Source organism: Ostrinia furnacalis, unplaced genomic scaffold (genome assembly GCF_004193835.3).
Source record: "Ostrinia furnacalis isolate ACB-3 unplaced genomic scaffold, ASM419383v2 OfSCF1803, whole genome shotgun sequence".
Classification (NCBI taxonomy): Eukaryota; Metazoa; Arthropoda; class Insecta; order Lepidoptera; family Crambidae; genus Ostrinia; species Ostrinia furnacalis.
The window spans coordinates 179,067-204,747 of NW_021132042.1; the positions used below are offsets into that span (position 1 = coordinate 179,067).

The following is a 25,681-nucleotide window of genomic DNA, read 5'->3' on the forward strand; positions in this document are numbered from 1 at the left end:
GTACCAATGGTTATTAGCCTACATCAAATAGGTTAATTTGGTACAATCCCAACTGAACTACGATTTAGTGACAACTTTGATGTATTGCTGTTAATGATTGGGGATAAATCATTCACCGATACCATTGCTAAATGCATAGGTAATCTATACTAATATTATAAATGCGAAAGTAACTCAGCAGACAAAATTCCACAGGGGCGAAGACGCGGGCGGAAAGCTAGTACCTACAAAATAAAAAAATCAATAAGTGATCGCCGCATGTCGTGGTTGTTACGATATAAATAACATATTATTATGAAAGACTGAATTAAGTAGATGCCAAACAGTGAAATAAGTTACAAATAGTGAAATTTTGCAAAGATAAAAACAAAAAGTTAAATACTATGAGAGCCTACACATGTCTTGAAATAATTTGCCCTACCTGGGCTCCGAGAAAAATTAGACAAGCGCTGAGAAGAAGCGCTGCAACAAACTCTGTCACTTTGCCTAAAAATTCCCCATAGATCCTCTGAAAAAGTCCCTCCCACTGAATTTTAAGCGGCTCTAAATCGATAAGCCTTGCCCCAACTTACCCCCAACAATATTTAAATATTCTCAAACATTAATACAGTTTGCGACAAGATCAAAAAACGTTTTTCAATTTCAACCAAAGTTTAGCTCAAAGGACGAATTTGAGTTTCGCGTAAACACTCTATCTTGAAAAATATTTGACTTCTGAGAAATGCTCATAACTTTGACTTTACATTTCTATTTCTGGGTCTCTTTCTCTTGGGTCAATCACATTAAGGCAGAACACGTGTTCACGTGAGGTTCGGGAGAAAGTTAAATTGGATTCTCTCGATGTGATGGCCGTGCGCGTGATTGTCGCGGAACATTAAGTAAATCGGGAAAAATCAGTTGCGAATTCTTCGTAAGTCCGTTTCCAAGACAATGCTAACAGCATTGATGTGTTTAGATATAGAAGGTAAGATAGCTAATTCCTCTGTGGTTAAAGATACCGGGTGAAGGTCGTGGGGAGGCGCGGCAATTTTTTTCAAATAAATAAAACGCTAAAAGACAAAACGTTAAAAATATCTGCTTAATTTTTTTTTGAAGCGCAGATGTTCCGGAAGATGCCCCAAAATGCTCTTTTATTTTGTTTAAATTGATAATTTCATTTTTCTTCTGTCCCGTTTCTAATTTTCGAGTAAAAGCGGTAATTGACTTCGCTTGTGAACAGCGATCGTTGACATCAAACGTTCCCCCATCGACACTGAAGAAGAAAAAATGTCGTCATTATTAAAAACGAAGAAGAAGACAAAGTGTGTTCTTTGGTAACTTTAAATCACAAATTGCGAAGGTATCTTCGTCAATTTGTACGTTTCTACGCCTTTATTTTGATGGGCATCGTTTTGCCTACTCACCTTGAACTGAAATAAGTGAATTTCAATGTATACCTAATCAAAATGCCAGAAAATGCTATCAGACAAACATTTTAAAACCCACAGTACAGGATGGGCCAAACGTTTTTGCAAATAACAACGCTTGATATCTAGAAGACGGTTCGTGGTAAGAACGCGTGAGTGATGGAAAACTGTGCATAATTTCATAAATTTTAGCCATTAAGGAGCGTTTCACGGGACAACAACATGTACTTCAATATAATATATTATTTGCTAGGAAAATATCTAATCTGCCTAAAGTTAGCTATTAAAAGTAGTTTTCGCGATTTCTTTTGTCAAGATCGCGTTTTCTTGACAGTCAACGTTTTTGCAAGGGGCGGAAATTAAAAGAGCATATTAAGGGACCACATTGTGTGGTCTCGGAATTGTGGCCCCACAGACTTCCTGGAAGTTGATGGCTCGGAGCGAAGTGACGTGACTTTGTTGATATATTTTTCTTAGTTAGTATTGCGCTCTTGAAGAAAATGCAACCGACATTGTTGCGTTGGAAACGTATTTAGTTAAATATTCTTTGTGAGCTATAAAAGTATAGTGCCGGCAGCAGTCCTAATGAAGAAGCTCGCACATTAGTTAATTACAAAGGAAATTGTGATAAAAGAGAATAGTTGAACAAGTTTTTAATGTAAGCAGTCTTTTTCAGTTTTATCTAAGGGTAAGGAGATATCATCCTTATCATCTTAGATTACATACAAAGTTCGGGTTCCACTTGAATAATGAAGACGGGTACATATAACTTTTACGCATCAAAACTAAGGCATGTTTCTGGGATTTAAGTGTTTGAAAAAAAATCATTAAAGTGGTGTTTTTTTTAGGGTTTCATAAAAGGAAAATGGAACCTTTTAAGCTCACTGTCAATTGAAAAGTTAAAGCTTGAAGAAGGCCACTCGCGTGAAACTGCTCAAGACCGAGGCCAATGATGACATCTTTTAACGGAGGCCAAGACACCCTGGATCACTGAGCCGTAGTGCTACGGCTCAACGAGAGAGCCAAGTGAATTACATAACCATCTTACTAATATTATAAATGCGAAACTTTGTATGGATGTCTGGATGTCAACATGTTTGTTACTCTTTCACGCAACTACTGAACGGATTTTGATGAAACTTTACAGTATTGTTTTTTATAACCCATAATAACATATAGGCTATAATTTATGACGATCTGTGACAAGATAAATTTCACGCGGGTGAAGCCGCGGGCAAAAGCCAGTACACAATAAATTAATCACAAGTAGATTGAAGTAGAAAGTAATTTAAAAACATATTAAGAAAGTACAGGTGATTTGTTTTCTAAGCGAAGTAAGTAGTAGGTAAGGATTAATGGAAGATGTGGAAGATGAATTTGGTTAATAGGATCAGTAGAAAGATTTAGGGAGACGGATGAAAATAAGGAACCCATAATACGCGACTTCGACTCACACTTAGCCAGTTTTTTATTTAAAAGTTCGGAAAGAAATAATAATTCTAATTCGAATATACCCACGGTTCCCAGAAGATACGCTCATTAGAGAAGGTAAAAAATGCGGGCTTTTGGGATTTCTTCTAAATAATTCTAAGAAATTATAAGACATTTAAGGCAATTTCCATTTGTTATAACTTTTGTCTGAAAAAAATATTCACATATTAATATTTTCTATTAAAAATCTGTCATTCTGCTGACCCACAATTTATTACGAGTACGTAGGTTGAAAACCGACAAGTAAAAGGTAGGTTCAAGCAGTTCAAGTCGCACTTGAGGAAATAGTTTTTCAAGTGAGGATTCTTGTGTGGTAACAAACAAAAAGAGTACAAACTGGAAAACCTGATTGAATGCTGGGGTGCACCATCTTACTTTAACTATTTCAAACGTTACAAATCTGTCAATCTCTTACGCCCGTATTCACAAACGATGCTTGCTTAAGTGATCACAGACAGAGTTGAATTACAGCTCTGTGATTGGTTCGTGTGTCATCTTGTGCGTCCACGCGCACTGTGAGACCTCATAGTAATGTTTGCGAATACGGGCATTACAGTTAAAGTTAGGTGATACAACTCAGCCTTTATTAGCAAGTTAATTTCTAACGCGGTTTCGATAACATTCATTCTCAAATACTTTCCATAGTAAACGTTGTGTTAATAAGCACTGCGTTTAGTGTTGTTATAAGAGTAGCAGCACTAAAAGACGTTCTCTTTACTGGATTTACTTAAACCTAAGCCTCGCAAGCGACCACAGACACTTTTATCGACGAGGGAAGCGAAGTGCTCTCAACAACTATTGCATGGCGCGAACTCGCTCGATGCAACTAAAAGAGTTTCCGTGAAAGCATTTAACTTTTTAAACACATTGCTGGAGTTTGAATTGGTGTCTTGTATATATATTGGACTTATTCTAGTAACGTTGGATAGTGTGGCAATTTTAAATTAACTCGAGAGTATAATTAGAAATACAAATAATATAGGTATACACTAGAATTTTCAATTGAATTTTGATTGATATTAACAAAGTTGTAGGTAAAAACTATGTAGAGTCAGCATTAAATAGTTCGTGACACCTAAAGTAGCCAAAAAGGTCGCAACACTTTTTGGCTACTTTGGGTGTCACGAATTATTTGACGCTGACTGTACCTATGTATAAAACGGTCGAATTTGTTAGCTTTTTTTGACACTGATTCACAAGAAGAAAGAAAATTAATTGGGGATAAAATAAGGAGAACAAAGTCAGAATATATTTAAACAGTATTTCATAATATCTGAGGTAATTATGCGCAATTAAAATTAAATAATAACAAAAATCAATGAAATAGGTATTTTAGTTAACTTGTTTAATGAGATAGTAAACATCATTATTTCATACTGTCATACAATCGTCATGCTGACCAACCAACGTCTTAGCCTACATTATTATTATTATTGCAACTTATGGTAACCTGACTTGAAGCAATAATCTTATATACATACAAATCCGTAATTTACAATAAATATCTTAGTCTAATATTTAATGTCAACAATTTTATTTACAATAGAACAACCAAGGTTTTATTAAACCTTCTAGTAACGAAGCCTTTAGAGCCAATATTTAAAATTCAAGAACTGAATGAATCCATGATAAAATGCTTTGCAATTTTGTTTAAAAATATTTTGAAATAACTTGTTGAAAAATGGAAATGTATTTTCTCACAAATTGATTACCTACAAACTTTTATAAAGTCTGAACTGCAGATTATTTATTTTACTTCAGCTTAATAACCTGAAATTATATAATACATATATTTCAAGTCTCATTACTAATATTTTACTCTTAACTTATCAGTTACGTAGACTTCCCGTAACTTCAAAATAATGTATGACTCAAATCAACAACTTATCATAGCGCTTTACAACAGTTTAAAGTTTAACCGAACGCAAACTATGCGGTGCAGCGATGATTTATCTTTGCAACTAAAAACTTGTGTGTTTTGAGGGAGACATTCCAGCCGCCGCCGAAAGTTTGCGGCAAAAACTTTTACCGCGAATGGTTTTAGAGTATAGGAATAGCGCGTTCGCGTAAAGCATTTGATTTAAAATCCTCAAAATAATGATCGTAAATCTTAAACTTTTAACTAGAACTTGGACTGTATAAATGTTCAGAATGAAATTATTAACTGCGTGGGCGGATGTCAATTAGGCACAGTCAGGGTCAAATATTTCGTGACACCCAAGATGGCCAAACAGTTGACAACTCTACCTTATTCTAATGGATAATTTGACACAATTCTCCAATCTTCTTAAAAACTTAATTAATTTTAAATAACTTGTAAATTACGATTTTTGGTCGCATTGTAATTGAAAAAAGTAGTTTATTTGAGTTCACAAAATAGTGACTTCACTTGCTTGTAGTGCCATACAAAATCTATGGGAGAGATTCGTTTTGACAGTTTTAAAAAGTACATCAATTGATTGGTGGTGTCAACATGTCTATTGCAATGTAACAATGACGTGTTGCGGACTTTTTGGCAACTCTGTCACGAATTATTTTACTCTAACTGTACCTATTATAACTTCAAATCTCGTTAACAAAATGGCCACGTAATGACATCGTTTTGCTATCTCATTAGCGTTTGTTTCTCGACTGTAACCTTCGATTTCACAGTACATCTGCTCTTCTCGCTTGTAATAGACTGAATGAGTTGTTGTTACTTATCAACAACTTGGTGAACAATGTCTTAGTTCAGCACAGTCTGCCTAATTGTACTCACGTAGAAGTCTCTAAAACAAAAGAGCTTTTGTCTTTTGTATTAAGCTTTGTGAGTACCATTTATGAGTTAATAATAATAGTTATTTCAACTGAATTCGCTTGCAAAACCTCTGAAACAAGATGACATAGTTTAATAAATAAAAATGCAATAACAGTGTAACATGTTAAATAAAACATTACTCAAATACAATGAATAGTCTCAAAGGGAGTTTGATTGTTTTTTTTTTGTGAATTCTGTACGAATTGTAAATTGTATCAATTGTACTGGTAAATGGTTTTTGAGTGCAGTTATTTTATTGGTAGCGGTGGTTGAATTGGTTCCATCATATTTTGAACTTTATTGAAATGAAAAAAGCTTCAAAATGATATAGAATAGTATTCGTACTGTAAAATAATATTTTCGGTGCTCTTTTATTCCGAAAAACAATTGTAACAGTTATTTGCCGCGTTTTGAAACAAACTGACAAATAGCACCTTTAAATTTTATCATAAAAGTTTTACTACATACAATCAATTATCGTGTTCAGCATGAAAAACAAGACAAGCTTGTGCGTAAAAATAAATACAAAAATTAAAAAACAAATAATACTTTCAGTAAAAGCTCACCGTCAGTCAAAGTTAAAGTCCGGTTTTTGTTTAATTTTCACCAAACTGTAACTTTCAGCTGTTCAATCATTAACACATACACAATTACTAGTAACGTTGGATACAATCCTTTTGCATTTTAATTGCATCAACCACCGTGAAGCCGTAAAAACTAATTACAAATAACATTATAAATAAAGCTAGCATATTTACATTATTATTGTTACGTCATATTAATCGTAATTTATATTTATTATTTACAAAAATATAATCACTAGTTGTCTTTCATCGTGGCTGGAATGTACATCTAGTTAAAATATTTACACACACTACGGTCTACCCATAGTGTTACATACATTCACTTTGGCATAATTCCTTGGATAAAACAACTAGAATTTTAAATTATTTAAAACAATCACACAACAGCACATATAAATATAAATTTAAAACATTTATATCGTTTCATGATGTTCACTTTAAAGCTTCAATCCTTAAGATCCAAGAAAAATACTTCATGATAAGCCTTTGAGGTAATTTTAAACTATAATAATTCATTAAAACAATGCTTAAAATTACTTACTGATTAGTTGATGTTTCAAGAACCTTCCGAAAAATTTCAAGCTATGGACATTTTGTGCCGCATTTAATACAATTCAGATTCAAAAATGTGTTTAAGTTACATCTAGGTTATGATTCGAATTCAGTATTAAAATCTTACTATATTTCAGAAATTTTTAAAACTTAAATATTTCTATGGATACAATCTGTTTACACTTCTCTAACTTATTTTAAAGCACGAATTTTTAATGTAAAGGTAAACTCGTCTACGGCAGTGCATCCTTAAGATTTAACTCAAACAATTTCATCTTAACTCTCGCCAGCTATTTAAAAATGAAAACAAAGACTTGGTCTCTTTATAACATTTTTAATAAAATCTTAATACCATAAAACTTCAGAGCTTTTAATAAAAACATAAGTTGATACTGTGTTTTTATTTACAACGTATTAATGAAATTCTTAAGCGTGCAAACTGCTCCACTTTAGTAACTGTCTATCGAGCTATGGAGAAAATGTCTTCCAGCAAATATTCCCCATTTCCGAAGGAAATCATAAAAGTTTAGCACTTACTACAATTTATACGAAGGAAGTTAGATTTGATATGCATTTTCGTAACTATGAAACTTTTACTTCGATTTTACATATACTCCATTAAACTATGAATCACAGTAAAGACTAGCATTTATATTATACAAAACTATCTATCAGATTTGAAATCTGACACGCGTGATGTTTTTTGCGCGGTTCGGATAGAACTTTTTAAATCGGAAGACACTATCGCGCTGCAAAATACATTACCCGTGCGAGCAAAGGGACGAAATCTAACAAGAATGTAAGTACAGTCTTTGAAATTATATTAAACAGTGACTTCTTCTGTAAAGCGGCTCTTATCGTCTAGGTTAATGACTATCGCGTGAGTCCTCGCGTGGCCGGAGCGCACTCCCCGCACGGTCTCAGCACTGCCCGGGCTCGTCTTCAGTTCACTAGTTTTCTCACTTTTATTATTAAAACCGTTATGGCTGGCCACCTCGGGCGGCCGTATATCACTACAGTTCGGTTCACCCGATATTTTGAACACACCGTTTTGTTTATCGTCTTTGGTTTCTTCGTTTAACTCCGCGCGTTTTTTAGGGGAATCGGTTGTGACGTCTGTTTGGCTTTGCTCTGTGTTGCTGGCTTCGACGCTTTTGGTGGGGCTGAAGGTTTTGTGCCTGTAGGCTGGGGGGGCTTCGAAGGGCATGTCTCGGCCGCTGCTGCTTGATTCTTCTGCTGGGGTCACAGTGCACATGAGACGGTCTGCCACTGCACTGAAGACTGTGTTAAGTTTTAAGGGAGCGGAGTGGTCTGATGTAGGAGGCTTACGGTCGTGGATAGCGGCGGCGTCTTGCATGGCCGTGATTCTTTTGGCCACCGCCACGCCGGTGCCACACCGTTCTCGAAGCTTCTCTAGCTGGTTGCAGATTTTTCTGAACTCCTCCTATTATAGAAAATAAGTGTTAGTAAATACCAGACTAACTACTGAAGGAGCTACGAGTATCTAATGTAAGAAAATATCGTCATCGTAAGTACAGCCAAGTTTAAAAACTTTCAGGGTTATTTTTTAATGTTGTTACGAGTATGGATCATGAATGCTATGCTTACAAGTTACCTGAAAAGGTATACTAAAACTTTTGCAGATGCCATTTAAAACTGTTCCAAGCAAACTTAAGCTCCGTTTACTACCTCCTTTTTACTGCTTGACATTACGGGGAAACCATTTCAGCAAATGTTCAGTTTGCAACAAGGCAAACATAAACGTGAGAATTTTTAATATTGCAATTTCTGACGAAAGCGCTCAATAATGCTTTAAGAGAAAACATTACTGTAGAAACTTTTCTTTTACAAACTTAATATTGCATAGTAAATTTTAGTTTTTATAATAGTGAAGAACCGAAGTTTAATCCATAGAATTTCTGAGCTTCTTTCTAAGCAATCTTTGGAGAAAAAACAAATAGTTGAACTGCTCGAGAAAATGCAGTGCCGTTAAAATGTGCTTCAGGTTAACACTTCGAAATTCTTTAACGGTGGAGAACTAGATCGTGGCAATCTCTTCAGCAAATAGTTGTGGTTATAGCCTTACTGTGGAAGTGTTATAATAGAACTGCTTGTGGCGAACTTTAGTCAGCAATATTTAATAAAAACTTAAACTAAACTTGGCAAATCTTTAAGTTTTCTTTTTTCTTGGCATTGGAAAAAGTCTCTTATTACTCACTAAGCGGTATTTGACTATAATGACATTTAGCTGGCGGCTACGACGTAGTTCATCCATCATTTTAGGGACCTCCCTTTACTATTTCCTCCTTTTCACTATTTGACATTAAGGGGGAAGAATTTATCTAATGTAATTTTGCTTGGACAAAAGCTTTTGTTTTCTTTGTTCTAATAAGTACCAAAGGTATCCTCATGAGATGTACCTAGGTAGTAATTCATGGATCTAAAATGTTATCTAGTGCTTCAATAATACATAATACATGTTGTAATGTAACAATGTTGGTAGACCTAATAAATAAATAAAATAAAAATAAATAATCATAATCATGTCCTAGGGAAGTTATTGCGAGGGATAACATTATATTGTTACAATTAATACGGGTTGTAACACAATATTTATTAAGCTTCAAATGAAACACGGAGACTCAGTAAAGCAATTAAATTGAAATACCCATCCGATTTAATTAAGAATTATTTATCTAGGGTTTTGTATAAATCAAAATCAAATCGTTCCATATAGATTACATTCATATCATTGTTGACTTATCCTCTTTAGCTAATTGGGATATCTTTGTAAAAGATTAACTGTACAATATTGAGTTACCTCCAGTTCCCTTTCAGTCATGTTGTCGCAAAACCGGGTGCTCCGGTTGGTCGTCATGGTGTAGGTAGATTCAGCCGGTCGGGACCGGAATTTTCCGGTTTTCTCCCGGTCGTCCTTGCCGTGGCCTTTGTAGACCATGTACGCCTGTAGAAAATGTTATAGAATTAGATAGAGGTAGATAAATAGATATATAGATACGGGACTATTCCCACCTCTCGTTCCCACTGCCGCAAGTCCTGTGTAGCCAGGATCTACAGCTTGACCAATATAAACCTAACCAGTTAAGGTCAAGTTTGTCCCGGGGAAACAGCAGACGCGCAACGAAATTAATCAGAAGAATAGAAAGATATACCTATGTACACTTTATTGAACATCCAACACACTTAAAAGAAATCTAAATATTACATAAAACATTTACACCTACTCACACCTACTCGTATATAATTGTTTATGAAAAGAACCAACCAAATAACTAGAGAGAATATTGTTCGAAGTTGGCAGTTTTTACTAGGATACTGTGCTATAACCTCTTAAATTGTCCCCTCAAATATGATAAATTATTCTGAGGTGACTTTGGTTTATTTTAAAACGAAAATATTTTTATCAAAATCGTATTCGTATCAGAAATTTAATTTGAACTTTAAATTAGATTTCGATACCTACGGCAGCACAGATGTAACTTATGAAAACTTTTTATGAAACACAAAATGTCTCAGAATTTATCACAAATAATTATGTACCTACTATAGGTATGTTTTATTAAAATAATAACGAGTATAACTAAAATTGTTAAATACATTCTGCTAAGCACTCAAATTTTTATTGTACATTAATTTTATTTTGATGCTAAAATTGTAATCATTATACCTACTCGTAATATTGAGGTTCTTAATATTGAGTCAATCTCAAGTATGTAATTGTGCTACTAACAAGCTGTAAGCTATACTTTTTAAATATGGATCATATTTAAGACATTTTAAGAGTCATTCTCGAAATACAAAGTCTCGAAAATAAGAAACGAATAAAAAATCTTTTAGCCTTTATGTTTCGTTTCTGAGGAAAGATTAATAATATCAATTTGGAGTAGGTCTGAAATTCTGAATTCGTCGTTTAATTTTCTCAACCAGGCCATTTAAACCTTTAATAATTTGGTATTGATACCATTTGGTTGAGCTTTTATTCGTTTTAGAATTCTTTATTGCTTGTAAATGGAGTAAACTGGAAATACATCAAAGGCTTTGCCACTTAAACTTAATAATAGATTCTGACTAGTTATTCATTGACAGCAACTTGTGAAAGGAGACCTGATCGAATGCTCTCTTACGACTGATTTATTCGATATTTTGCAGGAAATTGCATGCACTGGAAAACTTGAATATATTAGTTACCACTTATACCATTTATTGTTCCACTAGCGATCCGCCCCAGCTTTACACGGGTGCTAAGTATGCGTATAAACCTTACTCTTGAATCACTCTATCTATTAAAAAAACATCGCATCAAAATCCGTTGCGTTAGTTTTAAAGATACATAGGGACCGACAGACAGGAGGCGACGTTGTTTTATACAGTGTGAGTCACGTTAAAGTGCACATATGAAAATAGATGAAACTAGACCTATTTTTATCGACAAAAAAGAGGTCAAAAAATGTTTGAGATTTTTTTTAAATTTTTTATAGAATTTTTTTTCTTCCAATTACTTATTGTAAAGAAAACGTAATAACTTTTAAACTAAGCGGTATATCCTGATAAAATAAAAACAGTAATAATGCTAAATAACAGGAAATACTAAAAAAATACATAAAATACACAAAAAAAGACCAACAAATAATAAAAAAATGATACTTTTTGAAAAAAATCTGCTTAAAAATTCGTGTTTTTTTGGTTATTTGATAAATTTCTCCAAAAAATGCTCCTATAACCGGTGGTTTTTATTACTTTGTATTATTCTCTATCGTATAACCTTCGTAAAACCAAAAATCGCATGTCTCTATCCCTATCACAACGTTTGCAATGATCGTTTGAACTAAGCCCCACCGGGCGCGCCATTCAACGCTTCGTTAACAACAAAACTGAAAAAATCTCTAGATTTGTAATTTTGATAAAGACAAGTTGGATTTCAAATAAAAACAAAAGATTTCGAAGTAAAATAAGCATTTTAGTTAAAATTAAAATTGTCTCTACCTGTAGCGGAGAATAATGTTGTGGCAGGCCTTTGTTCAAACGATCATAGCAAATGTTGTGATAGGGATAGAGACATGCGATTTTTGGTTTTACGAAGGTAATACGATAGAGAATAATACAAAGTAATAAAAACGACCGGTTATAGGGGCATTTTTTGGAGAAAGGATGATGGGCACAAATGTATGGAAAGTGGTACCCGCTCCAATAGCCATAACCAATATATATTTTAAAAGGCCTTTAGATATAGGAAAATGTCTGCTATGGGGCCAGTTCTAATTCACGTTTTGAAAGCAGTAATTCCACTAAGTATTATAATGAAAGTATAACACAATCATCCATGTATACGAGTATGTATTATGACTACAATCTATTAATATAACTAAAAGAAGCATTGAAAAGGAAAGGATTATACCTACGATGAACTACCCAAGCTATTAGCCCTTTATTCGCTTTCATCATCATCATCATGATCATTTTAGCCATAGGACGTCCAGTTGAACATAGGCCTCCCCCAATGATTTCCACAATGGCCGGTTGGTGGCGGCCTGCATCCAGCGCCTTTCCGCTACCTTTATGAGGTCGTCGGTCCATCTTGTGGGTGGACTAATTGGGTCTTGTGGGTTTATTCGCTTTAGCAACTCATAATAAAACCCTTAAGAAGTAATAAAACTTTAACCCCTTTATTAATAAAAGTTACACCCTAGTTGAACTCTGGCTTAAATTGTCATTTGGTATGGAAATGTCATTTTAATCCAAGGTTCTTCCTATGTGTAACTTTTTATTAATAAGGGGGTAGTACTTCTTTAAATAAAAATATTTATTTAACAATTATCCTCATCAATAATTATAGAGTAGAGGAAGGATGCTGGAGCAGTAAACCCTTCCTGCCTCGCATAACCTAAGTACCATACGATGGACACGTATGATACTTCTTCTTCTTCTTCCTCGGTCCCTCACTGATGAGGATCGCGACCACAGATAGTGTTCCTCCACAGACTGCGGTCATAAGCTGTGTGGACCGCACGATGCAAACTCCCGCCCACCGTCTTCCTCACCGCGTCCGACCATCTCGTCGGTGCCCTGCCCCGAGCGCGTCCCTCTTCATACTGTATGATACTTAGGTTACACAAAAAGTATCTTTATCTTCGTACACAACCAGATCTGAGGCTGGTGGTCATAGTAAAAGTTGTTCATCTTGGTGAGACCTTTCAAACGATACTAGACACATATCTATTGGAGCCGGGTACCATTTTGCCCATTGTCCTTTAATAACCAAAAAAACACGAATTTAAAAGCAGATTTTTTTCAAAAACTATCTTTTTTTATTATTTATTGGCCTTTTTTGTGTATTTTATGTATTTTTTTAGTATCGCCTGTTATTTAGCATTATTACAATTTTTATTTTATACCGCTTAGTTTAAAAGTTATTACGTTTTCTTTACAATAAGTAATTGGAAGAAAAAAAATTCTATAAAAAATTTAAAAAAAATCTCAAACATTTTTTGACCTCTTTTTTGTCGATAAAAATAGGTCTAGTTTCATCTATTTTCATATGTGCACTTTAACGTGACTCACACTGTATTATGCAGTGATTATGACAGTCACCAATATAAAACCTATTGAGCTTATCACACTGAAACCTATATAACCTTCAGTTATTACACAAAAAAGTAACATGTGAGCTGAAAGTTTTACTTCCTCATAATCAAAGTTGAGTTATTAAAATGGCAAATAATTTGTAGTTAAGATGAATAACTTCAAAAAACTAATATACCTAATATCCTCTATGATACCAAAGAGATAGAGCCTACTTAGTCACAAAATTATGGTCGATGGTCTTTCCAAGCACAATTATTTTTGTGGAGCATAATTTCACAAAAAGTTGTTCCTCAACGAAAATAAACATTTGTCATTCACAACCCAAGCACAGAAACCCAAAATACAACTACGCATACAGACCACAAACCCGTATTCGGGAATCCAGCAAATAATTTATGCATCGTTGTAAGTGAATCTTCCGTGACGCAAAGCACTCAACCTTTTAGCCGCGTTTTTTGCATTTCTCGACCGAGCCGAGTCTCCACTCTACAACTGTACGAGTGAAACGTTTAGCCAGATGCCTTTTTGTGGCCTAAAAAGTCGCATTTATATACGGTTTCACGGAACTTTGTCACGTTCTTCCAATTTATAAAGTATTTTTGTAATGTTTTTTGGCTCCCACACCAGCGTTATAGACACGTTTCTGAATATTTTATTATAATGCTTGCGCTACTTAGTTTCACAACTAATGTATTTAAAAAGTATTAAGTAACCTTTTCCATCTTCTATATCTATAACAGGAAAAGGTCACTGATTGACTGACTCACTGACTCATCACGAAATCGAAACTACAAGTGCTATGAGTTTCAAAATTTGCATGGGGGTTTCTTTTAGAACGTAGGTGCTTACCAAGACGGGATTTTGCAAAATTAAACCCCTAAGGGGGTAAAACAGGATCCACGAGTACGAAGTCGCGGGCGGCCGCTAGTAAAATATAAGTGCTTAAAACTACCATCAAGTCGTACGCCTTATTCATCATGGTTATAAAAATATTCGCGTAATTTGCTTTCTGTACCAACTTGAAACTATAGCTCAAATGGATTGTCCAGCCATTAAACCTAGGGCAAGAGCACCAGAAATTCCAGAGCAGTGTTGATTACTTTACATTCCACATTGTTCTGAAACCTAATTCAAACCAAACTCCAGAACTAATTGGAACTAAACTTCATACCGGTTATCTTGTCGGTTCTGTTGTCACCTATATTACACTTTGAACTTAACATAACTAGGACTGTAAGGACTTCTGTATTACGGAACTTACGAGTATGTTTATATGTATTAATCTTCGTATTTACTTATATGGTTTGTATAGCCACATTTTTTCTGCATACAGGGTGTCCTAAATTAGCACGTCACACTGATACGGTAGGTAGCTTCGAACAAGCCTATAATTATGTCCGTAGATTATCTTATTTTAGTTATTTATGTCCATAAAAACGTTTGATGAGTTTTGAAATAATGATACAAGTATTATTTATTTTTAAAAATGGATTTAATAGACTTGTTCGATGCGCCTTAGGCTCATATTTTATAGAGGGGTACTTAGACTGTAAAGTATTTTTATTTTAAATAAGAATCCGGGTTATTAATGCAATTATAAGCCCTAGCAACCGTAAAACTGGTTCACGAAGACTATAAACCGGCTAAGATATTAGGGGCGTAAAAATCTTAAAGTCTTTATTGGGGGCTCTCTCAAATAGCAGCGTTAAATTTAGTTTTGTAGATCCTTCTTTACTAGCTTCTTTTATGTGCATTGATCACCAAGTTGCCTCATTTTTCAGTTGGAGAGATAGCAATGGTTGATAATTTTTCAATACTATGTTTGTCGCCATTTTTTTAAGACTTTCTTTAAAGTACAACCGATTTTTCTCATTAAACTTTGTTGCAAAATCTAAAATAAACAATAATAAATGCACTCAGAAAGCATTATTTAGTTTAGATACTGGCCATAAAGTTAATATACATAGCGGAATAGAGCAACAAAGGACTGAGCGAGCGAGATGTCACTAGCAGCAACACTGTGAGATAAAAAGAGATGTGTGATGTGACGTAACAAAACCGTTTTTTTTGCAACTATTTGACTGTTCGTTAGCACTCATTGGCACGCTGAAAGTTTGAGCTCAGAGAGTTTTTAGTGAGAAATGTGAAATAATTCTGACAACTGACACAAAACAATCCAGTGAATATCCTAAAATCGGTTTAGTTTGACAGCTCGCGTGGTTGTCGCTCTATTCCAAAGGAATATTAACTTTAAGATACTGGCGCTATTTTGTGTAAGTCCTGATTGAAAGTTAAAACATTCGTTTTTAATGTAAGATCTATCAAACTTGACCCTAAACGTAAACATAACGATTTAACTTCTCAGTTTCTCTACGATCTGATAAAACCTGCCGGCTAGTCGCTAAAAAAACCTTTCTTCTTAAATTTATCAAACCACGAAATACCTCGCTTCATTGATAACAAAACCCGTGGAAGCTGTATATTTATTCTATCCCCTTTCATTTATAAGGAAAAAAAGAGACCTCCATTAATAACGATTTCATGGTCTGTGCCTCAAAAACTTCGGTTCCCCGTTCCCCTTTTTCATTCATTTGTAACACTTCCTATGACAGATAAAGTAACACTAAAAGGTCTTTTGCATAAAGCTTTGGATTTGTATCTCCATTTATCCTTACAAACAACCCACGAAATTTTAAACCTTACTACATTGAGTTAAAAACATTGACATAACTTCTGAGCATTTCGGTTTGGGGACAGAAAAATTGAAACGCCTCCCTTTTCCTTATTGTAAAATAATGAATGTGGGTGTTGGTTTAGTTTTTTTTCTGAGGGCTTTTACTTTCAATCGTCTGTGAAATTGTACCGAAGTGGGTTTCAGTAACAAAGTTTGTCAAAATTGTGCTATCCAAAAATAGTAAAAATTACGGTACCATGCAAGAGGGCAAGCTTGCAGAAGATTGCAGAGGGAAACCTATATTAGGAGGAGTATAATAATGCCCGTTTTCACCATCAATCCCTAGTTTTTAAGTCACCCCTATGAAAACAAAATTCCTATTATTGTGTTACCAGCATTATACATAGGGGTCATTTAAAAAGTTTGTAACTTCTTCACATAAGAATTCCAACTTAAACAGTATCGCCCGTATTTACAAACATTACTAATGAGGTCTCAAAGTAAGCTTGGACTCTCGGTGCTCTCAATCACAGAGCTCTATTCAACGCTGTGCGTTCGGTTTGCTCCTTCACATAAGCCAGTATCGTTGATAAATACGGGCAGTATACACCATCTTGGGAGAGGGTTGTTTGTCTTACCACCTCGCTTCGACACCCTTACCGTGCCTACCTTACTGCCGAAGATAAAGCAGAGCAGAAGCGTGACCGTCAGCTGAGTATGGCAGAAGAATATGATGTACAGGAGATCCGGGTTCGCAGGGGACTGGAGGAACAACCTGTGGAGAGAAACCAGTGTTAAAGATAGTTTAAACATTATGGACCTTGATTCAAGGCAATAAAGTTGGAAAAATGTGGCAACTTTAGAAGCTTAGATGCAGCACATGTCCTGCCTGGTGGTCGAATGCGAAATAGTTACTATACTTCGCATGGAAAGTGTCAAATGCCGAGCAACGCGGACGAAAGCTTCTGGCAATCTACCGTATATGGATTTTTGAGGGTACCGCCAGGTTTAGGCTCTATCCTTCTGGCAGGGCACCTGACCTATAACGCTAACGGTGTGTATGTAATTGTATGTATTTTTCTGACGTATTTTTAGATAAGTAACAGTCATCAGTTTCTGATGCTCATTGCTCTATAGTGTAGTACATACATACCTAAAATTATATTCTCTGAAAAGGTACATTGATCTGGTCAACGTCATCAGAAAAGCCGCAAAAAAGTATACAAATTTTGAGTGACAGAACAAACATTTGCGATGCGGCTACGGCGCGGCTAAAAAATTTGATCTCGAAGCGTCGACGGTAACAAATGGTTCCCGTAATATTTATGGGCATTGACAATTTGATTTATTTTATGTAGAGCAAATACAGATTTAAAATGGGAAATAAAAATGGAAGGATATACTGGTGATATTTGACTTTGCTTCACGAATGTAGGTGCCGTATTGTTTGCTTAAATTCAAGGTAGCAAGTGCTTATAAAAGTTAGTCTGTTAAATCAGAAGGGAAAATACATACCACTTTGGGTATTAGTATTACTTCATCAAGCCGAAGACTAGGGTTTTATTTGACTGACTCTTAGAGACAATCTGACTGCCGACTGACCGAGTGGTATTTCGTTTCGTATCAGCCAAATTATGTCGTCCACTGCTGGATAAAGGCCTCCCCCAAAGATTTCCACAACAACCGACCGGTCCTCCGCTCCCCGTACATCCCGCGATCTTCACCAGATCATCGGTCCACCTAGTGGAGGCTTGCCCAAATTGCCCATACTAGCTCTTCTGGCCTGAGGTTGCCACTTGAGAACTGTTCCAACTGCCCCAACGGCCATCAGCTCTACAAGCTTTGTGCCGCTAGGCACTGCTATACTGCCACTTGAGTTTAGTAATTCTGCGGGCTAAGTAGATCCATTTGGTTTTCTTTCGCGCATACTTAATGGGTGACTGCGTGGTATGTTCGTTCATTGCTAAGCACTGCCGGATCATTGTCATCATAATTATTGTTGTTATTAAAATGATATGTCCATTTGATCTAAACCGCTATCGCAGGTTAAATGGATGGTTATTAATGAACATCAGACTAATGAAGCAAATTAGCGTGAATCAAAGCAATTTAGTGGACACTAATTTGGCAACTAACAAGCCTTTGGTATCATTATAATACTATCGTAATTAAATTATGAACTGATTGAGCTATTACTGGCAATTATGCTCTATGATATTTTCGATATGGTATGATATTGACCGGTAGCGATGGACATACCTAACACATTGTTATGAAATAATAATATTAAAGAATTTCATAACTTGTCGTCAAAACTGCATCAAAATATAAAGTAAGCTGTACTGAATTTGGTGCTAGTATCATAGGCAATATTTTCATTTAAATTAGTTTTCTTCTACAAATTGGTTTCGTTAGTTACAAATTAATATTGTGTGACATTACTTAAATAACTAACCCAACTTCAGCCTTTTAGTTCAGGAGGCTCATTATTTAAGTCTTGAAGTTATTCAACTTGAGGAATTTAAATAAGTTTTTAGTATCATAAGCAAACTCTTTTCTGACGACGAAGTTGCGCTGTTTAAATGCTCCAGGAATTTTAAAATTAAGGCACTGCGCCAACCTAAACTTTTGTCGCACGCGAGGCGGACTAAAAGAGCTTTTTCGGAAATTATTTTCATATGTTTGTTTAAACATAATATATTGTTCCCGGAGCTGGTCTCACAAGTTGAAGAGTGCTCTCGTGTTTTTGGTACTAAAATACTTTGGTGTGCTCGAAAAGTAAATTCATAGTTCATAGCTACATAAATACCTACAAGGAATTTATCTTTTCTTACATTTTATCCGGGTTTTGTTACCTGTATCATATCAATAAAAAATGTGCATAACAAGCAGCCTGTGACTATAGTATTGTAAATTTAGAATGCCTGATTTTTACAGATTAAGCCGTAAAAAAAGTTCTTAAGCAAATAAAACAATGCCGCCATCGGCACTAAACAAAAAGCTGGTACAAACCTTTTAAAAAAGTATTGATTTGAAAAATAAGTTGTTAAATACCTATACTACCATTATAAGTTCCATTTACCGTGTGGCCCCAGCTTTATGATGAAGAATTTTAAAACAAAGCGTTTTCACAGTATAAAGTCTTGCCAAAGTATGCGCCTCGCGCGACATAGTTCAGGGAACTATGCTGCCTTTTGCAGGTAGCCCGGGGATGGTAATTCCTGTAGTATGACGTCTAATGAGAATGAGCCTTAAAATTATAAAGCCGTACCAGCGCGTGGAGTGGCAGAATTTAAAGAGGTTTTGTAGTATAAACCTAATGTACCTAATACAAATTTGGATATCGCAAGGTACATGATAAGTAATTCGTCGGCCGTTTGGTGTAGGTAGTGCTTGGAAACATGCTACTATTCCGGAGGTAGCGGGTTCGATTCCCGCACAGTACAAACATTTGTGTGCATGAACATATTTGTTTGTATTGGACTGGGTGTTTTCTATGTATAATATGTATGTATTTACAAAAAAAAAAGTATTTAAGTATGTTTATATCCGCTGTCTAGTACCCATAGTACAAGCTTTGCTTAGTTTAGGACTAGAAGCGCAGTGTAAAATGTCCAAGGATATTTATTTTTATTACTTAATTCAGGAAGCGATCGTAAAAGTATATTTTGATAATGTCCAAAAGGAAAGTATTAGTGAATACTCCCGGGAAATAGAGTATCCAAGGATACAAAGTTTTTCCTGATTGCCCAAGAAAAACTATCAATTTTTTGCCGTCTCAAATGTATCGTACCCTACGATTACTTTTCGATAACTAATCAGCTGGTGCTGTAATAGACAAAGACGTAGTCAGTGTTTTGTTAATCATCATCATCATCTCAGCCATAGGACGTCCACTGCCGAACATATCCCTCCCCCAATGCTTTCCATGTTACCCGGTTGGTAGCGGCTTGCGTCCAGCGCTTTCCTGCTACCTTTATGATGTCGTCAGTCCACCTTGTGGGTGGGCTGCGTTTTCCGGTACGCGGCCTCCACTCCGTTTTGTTAATTACAGGAAATAATTATAAATAATTGAATACCTAACTGATTACGCAACAAAATTATTTGTGTTATCAATAATAATTTAAGATTGTTGCTCGGTAAATGATTAGTAAACTAGACTAGAATACTAACTTACCACAAATTATTATTTGGACCGGCTGCATGTGTTGCATTAGTTACCGGCTATCCGGGTTTACCGAATTTAACAACGGGTTAACTTGTTTGAATATATTGCAGTTGGTGACAGTATAGAACTGGTGTAACCATGTTGTAATTTGGTAGTGTTTAGTATCAGGTTAGGGTAACAAAATCTCTAGCTTCCTTGGTACAGGGCTCTTTCAAATAAGACGTATGCCGAACGTCAGTTCTAAGATTGCCAACAAACTGCACTGAAATAAAAATGACAATTTATTCATTTATTGCACATAAATAAGTACATCGTACCTATATTGTTAGGTGATATGTAAACATACAAATTATCCAAAGTTAGAGCCTTTTCAAATTAAGCGTTTTGAACAGGACGTCAGTTTTGCATTTACAAACACAGACAGGCAATAGCTTATTAAATCTATTTTTAATAGTTTATTGCCCGTTTTCACCATCAATCCCAACTTTTTAAGCGACCCCTATGGTAAAACATAACAGGAATGTTGTTAAATTTGCATAGGGGTCACTTAAAAAATTATGGATTGATAGTGAAAACGGGCATAAGTCAGCTTGAGGCTTCAGCGGCGATGCAACTACGTTCGCGTTGCTGCAATTTGCGGTTGCCCTAATTGCAGGGCAATAACGTAGGCTAGGGAGAACAGGCACACCACATAGTGTGACATAGTTTTCACCTTAAAATGTGACAACGTCCCTACGTACGAAATAGTTATTCTATACAAAATATCTATAAACCTAATGTAGAGACAGTACGTTTCTATAAAACAGAGCTTGAGTATAGGAATATTAGAATAAACAATAGGTATACATAATATCATGGGTTTAGAAACCTCATTCTGCCCGGTCGACAAAGGTAAATCACTTTGGTAAGTCAAAGTCTAGGATCTTTACCGACTCTCGGGAGCAGGCAGAATAACTACTGACCCCATGGTGTCGCTATACTACCCACAGCTTGCTATAAAACTAACCTATTACTACCTGTATGTTTCAAATCACACGATGAAAGCAGACTGGCCTGGCTGTTCCCTGCAAGCCTGTGGCTGCATGTTTCAACCATTGTTTCGCGGCTGGCGTACTAAATCACAAACTTGGGGAAGTTTAGTGGCCTGCAAGATTTATGCCCGCCACCAGATATGGTACAATTGAAATATTTCACTATAGAAGTGTGGACGAGTGGAAGGACTTGATGATTTATATCGAACGGAGTAAATAAGTTATTGTTTTGGTACCCTCGATATATTTTCACTTGTTCGGAAACACATTTTGTATTGTTTTACTGCAGAACTGTTGATTATAGTATGTTTTGAAAATGTGTGTTACAAGTTTGGTACTGTTGAGAAATATCAAAAATCTTAGTTTAATTGTATGTATTAGATAGAGACGAACTATTATTTATTATACAAAAAACGCGATGACTTTCATTGATGATGATGATGATGATGATGATGTTGACTTTCATTATCAGTATAGTCATCAAAATATATTTTATGTTCTAAATAACTTTGTGAACTTTATTGGATATTTCCCAAAATATACATGGTAAGTTAATTTTGAACAAAGTCTTGACTAGAAATCATACCTCAGACTCAATATTCGGCCTACGCAGAATAGTTGCGTTCAATAATTCTAACCAGAATAGAATTTCGGACCTTTCGGACGAACTAATCAAACTTTTAACACCGCCCTCATAAGGCTTGACGTGCTGGGGACGTGATACTCGTAAATAATTTACGTTAAATCAATGAATAATAAATGAACGAAAGAGGCAGACACTAAATAAATAAACAACTACCTTTTCCTGCGACTTAGACTTACCCTGTACTTTTCGGGAACACATTTCCGGGTATACACCTTGACAATACGAGTAATTAAACATTGTTAAAATAAAATATTATTAAACAAGTACCTAATTAAAGTTATTTCACATGTCTTATATCATGTGGATTGCTATTATTAACTCCACAATCGGGAATTTGACACCACTAACCGATAATTTCAAAACATAAACTATTTAACAGCACTTCAATCTAGCTCTAAATATAGAGTTGGTTTTCATTTAGCTATCTAATTTCATAATGTTGTATTACATAATAAATTTACTGTGAGCCTAGATAATAATATACTTCAGAGCCTTTCAAGTCAAAGTCAAAGTCAAAGTCAAAGTCAAAGTCAAAATTTCTTTATTTGTTTGGACTAATAAATAGTTCTTACAAATCGTCATTTTGCTCTTAAGGAGCCTCTACATGTCTCATAATCTTTTTACCCTACCAGCGCTTCGAGACCAACATTTGGCAAGTGCTGAGAAGAAGCGCCGCAACAAACTCAGCAAGCATCAATCTTCTCATATTCAACTTTAAATTAGGAATAAACTTCATCATGACCCGACACCTGTATTATGATCAAACAAACCGACGCTGTCAAATGAAAGCAATTTCAGCCTTGGTTTCGTAAATTTCGTTTATCGCTCGCATTTCAATGGTTTCATAATACCAGCCGGTCGGGCCCTCTTCATTTTGTTTGTAACGTCAAAACAAAGTCCGGGCATAATTATATCAATCTCCAGGCAATCTCTAATCCGGGTTATCCTATTAGGCAAATTGAAATTGGGCCCGCGGTTTGTAGCATTTTCGAATTTTCTGGAACCTCAAGGTTTTTACAAACTTTGATGGAGAGATAGTTCGGTTGTAAATGAAGAGGGTCGTGTATTTTTAAGGGCTCAGAATTAGGGATGTTTTGATGGGTATATGATACGTTTGGGCCAAGAGATAGTAGATTTAAATGCTGGGTGGGTAAAGACCGGCTGACCGTAAAATTTAATTCCCCACAAATTTTCTCGTGGAAAATTTTAAAGTGAAACGCAATAATGAACGATATTGAATCGTCTCAAGTTCTATTTTACATTTCTGTTAATTAATAAAATTGTTCTTTGAGCGGGGCAGTAAAATGTGTATTTTAACAATGAATACTAGAAGAATCGAGTATTTGCGGAATTTCCCTGTATGAGTAGACGACTTCTTGAAAAAAGCTCCAGTGATGGTGTGTAGGTGGCAAAAGGAGGTTTTCCTTTTGCCCATATCTTATTTAAAATCAAAATGACACTGGTCACACTGATATTCTTGGCGTCACTACGTCCTAATTACCCATTTTAAAGCATTTATTGGATCCAATTTGGCTCCATTTCTCTAGTTTGTAGACAACAATATTTTCTTTTACATCTTGAATAAGATGTTAGGCTACTTTTGCAAAACGTGAAATCTTTACTTAGAGTGAGAGCGGAAAATATTAAAAGGGATATATTTGCTTAGCAGCCTAACGATCTAATATTATAAATTGTTTATTTCTGTTTTTCTGAGAATCGTTTTCAGGAAATAAGGGAGAGTCCGCTAATTTGGACCAGTTTTTTTCAATCCCATTTTACTCATAGTTTTCTTTTGTTATTGCTAATGTCCATGGTATATAATAAAAGATACGTTATTCAACTTACTATTTCATAAGTATTAATTAACATGATTGTTGTATATTTAGCACAAATCAACAAAGTACGAGTTCAGAGCTTCGGTCCAATTTAGCCAACCGGTTCGATAATTTGTACCACAGGGTTACTAAATTGGATTTCAATAAATTTCAAGCCTATAAAAAAACTATGGCAAAATATTATACGATACATTCTTAACAAATTAGGAAACGAAAAGGAACAGTAGTTAATAACATAGACAATCGATATTGTTTTACACGTTATCACGATTTTGAGTACAAGTTTTGTAATTCCAATTATCGTAACGCACACTTGTACCTAATCTACTTTGCCAGTCTTTTGCTTTCATTTATTGTTAGTCAAACATAACTACGCTATTAAAACTTCAAAATATGATTTACTAAAAAAAAATTCAAAATCCTTTGGTACAGTTCCATACAACTTGATGTGGTACAATTTAGCCGACTAGGTGATAGTGCTTTTAAAAAATCGGTAAAAAATATAGCTTATAAATACCGAAAAATGTTTCAAATAATTGTAATCCACACTAATTTACGCTTCTAAATAATATATTAGAAACACCCTGTGATTAAATTTAACAAAATTACAAACTAAACATGTATTGTCAAAAGTTACTTGAAAACAATGAAAAAATACTTTTCAAAATAAAACACACGTGTTTGTTGTCACGGCAAAAACCACATGGCCGATATTAATTGATTTTAGTTGTGTATCGCTGAGTGTTGCAATTACAGACATTCAATAAATACTTTACGAAATATGAGGGTGGTACAATTTACCCGGCGGTACAATATACCGAACTCTCCCCTAATAATTTATTATTATTTTTTAGAAATACAGTACTACTACGCTTTTTTATCCTGTCAATTAAGAATAGGGTTAGGTAGTCTGATTGTGCGAGATAATATGTTTAGTTCAATTTCAGCTAACTATGACCAATTTGTATGAGTATAGATTTAAGGCACCACTTTAGGCGCTACGTTAACTATTTGTGTTTCAAACCAATCTATTAACTTAACTCTTATAGATAGTAATAGTTAACATCAGGTTCAGTAAATAAGAAAATACAACCCGGTCGAGTTAAGCGCGCACCTAGCAGCCGTGACGTCACATCGACGCTTTGATACGGACGGGGCGAACGCGAGGAGGTGTGCAAGTGGGAAAGTCAAAAGTCAAAGTCAAAATTTCTTTATTTGTTTGGACTAATAAATAGTTCTTACAAATCGTCATTTTGCTCTTAAGGAGCCTCTACATGTCTCATAATCTTTTTACCCTACCAGCGCTTCGAGACCAACATTTGGCAAGTGCTGAGAAGAAGCGCCGCAACAAACTCAGTCACCACTGTCTGCCGGTTAATATAAATAAATAGAAATAGTAGTAGTAGGTACATTCGATTCAGGAGCAGTTCACTGAATTTACCATGCATTCTTGTATGGTGTATCTTATAAGAATGGGTATACAAGATTGCGTGGTATATTAAACAAGGTAGTGACGTGCTAATATCTAGACTTACATATTAAGATACTAGTAGAAATGACTCGCATACATAAATTTGAATAACTTGGATTGACCAGTCCCCGAAAGCAGCGCCTGTTCACAGACATGACGAGTGAACCAGCCATCGCTTCACTCGACCATATTAGAGGGAATGTAACGACCCGCCTCACGGGAGGGAGAGTCGCATTCCAGCGAGGTGCGCAGTTGGCTCAATTGGGTTGTCATATACGCACTTGTCGGCCATTTGGTGTAGTGGTTCGAAACGGACTACTATGCCGAGAGGTCCCGGGTTCGATGTTGATGTTGGTTCGAGGTTCCCGGTCGATGATGTCCCGGGTATGATTCACTTTGGCTCTAATAAACTATTTCATAGTG

At 35.4% G+C, this 25,681-nt stretch overlaps 1 protein-coding gene across 1 annotated transcript in view; it reads right to left on the reverse strand.

Annotated features, from left to right (window-relative positions):
- Positions 1 to 7,401: 7,401 nt before the first annotated feature.
- Positions 7,402 to 25,681, reverse strand: part of LOC114353744 (probable G-protein coupled receptor CG31760) — a 40,715-nt gene continuing 22,435 nt past the window's right edge. Inside the window, exons 7-9 of the mRNA XM_028305837.1 lie at positions 16,777 to 16,882; positions 9,652 to 9,795; positions 7,402 to 8,274 (exon numbers count right to left, since the gene is read on the reverse strand). Coding sequence (XP_028161638.1) covers positions 7,654 to 8,274; positions 9,652 to 9,795; positions 16,777 to 16,882 — 871 coding nt within the window. The 3' untranslated portion in view covers positions 7,402 to 7,653. The remainder of the gene's footprint in view (positions 8,275 to 9,651; positions 9,796 to 16,776; positions 16,883 to 25,681) is intronic.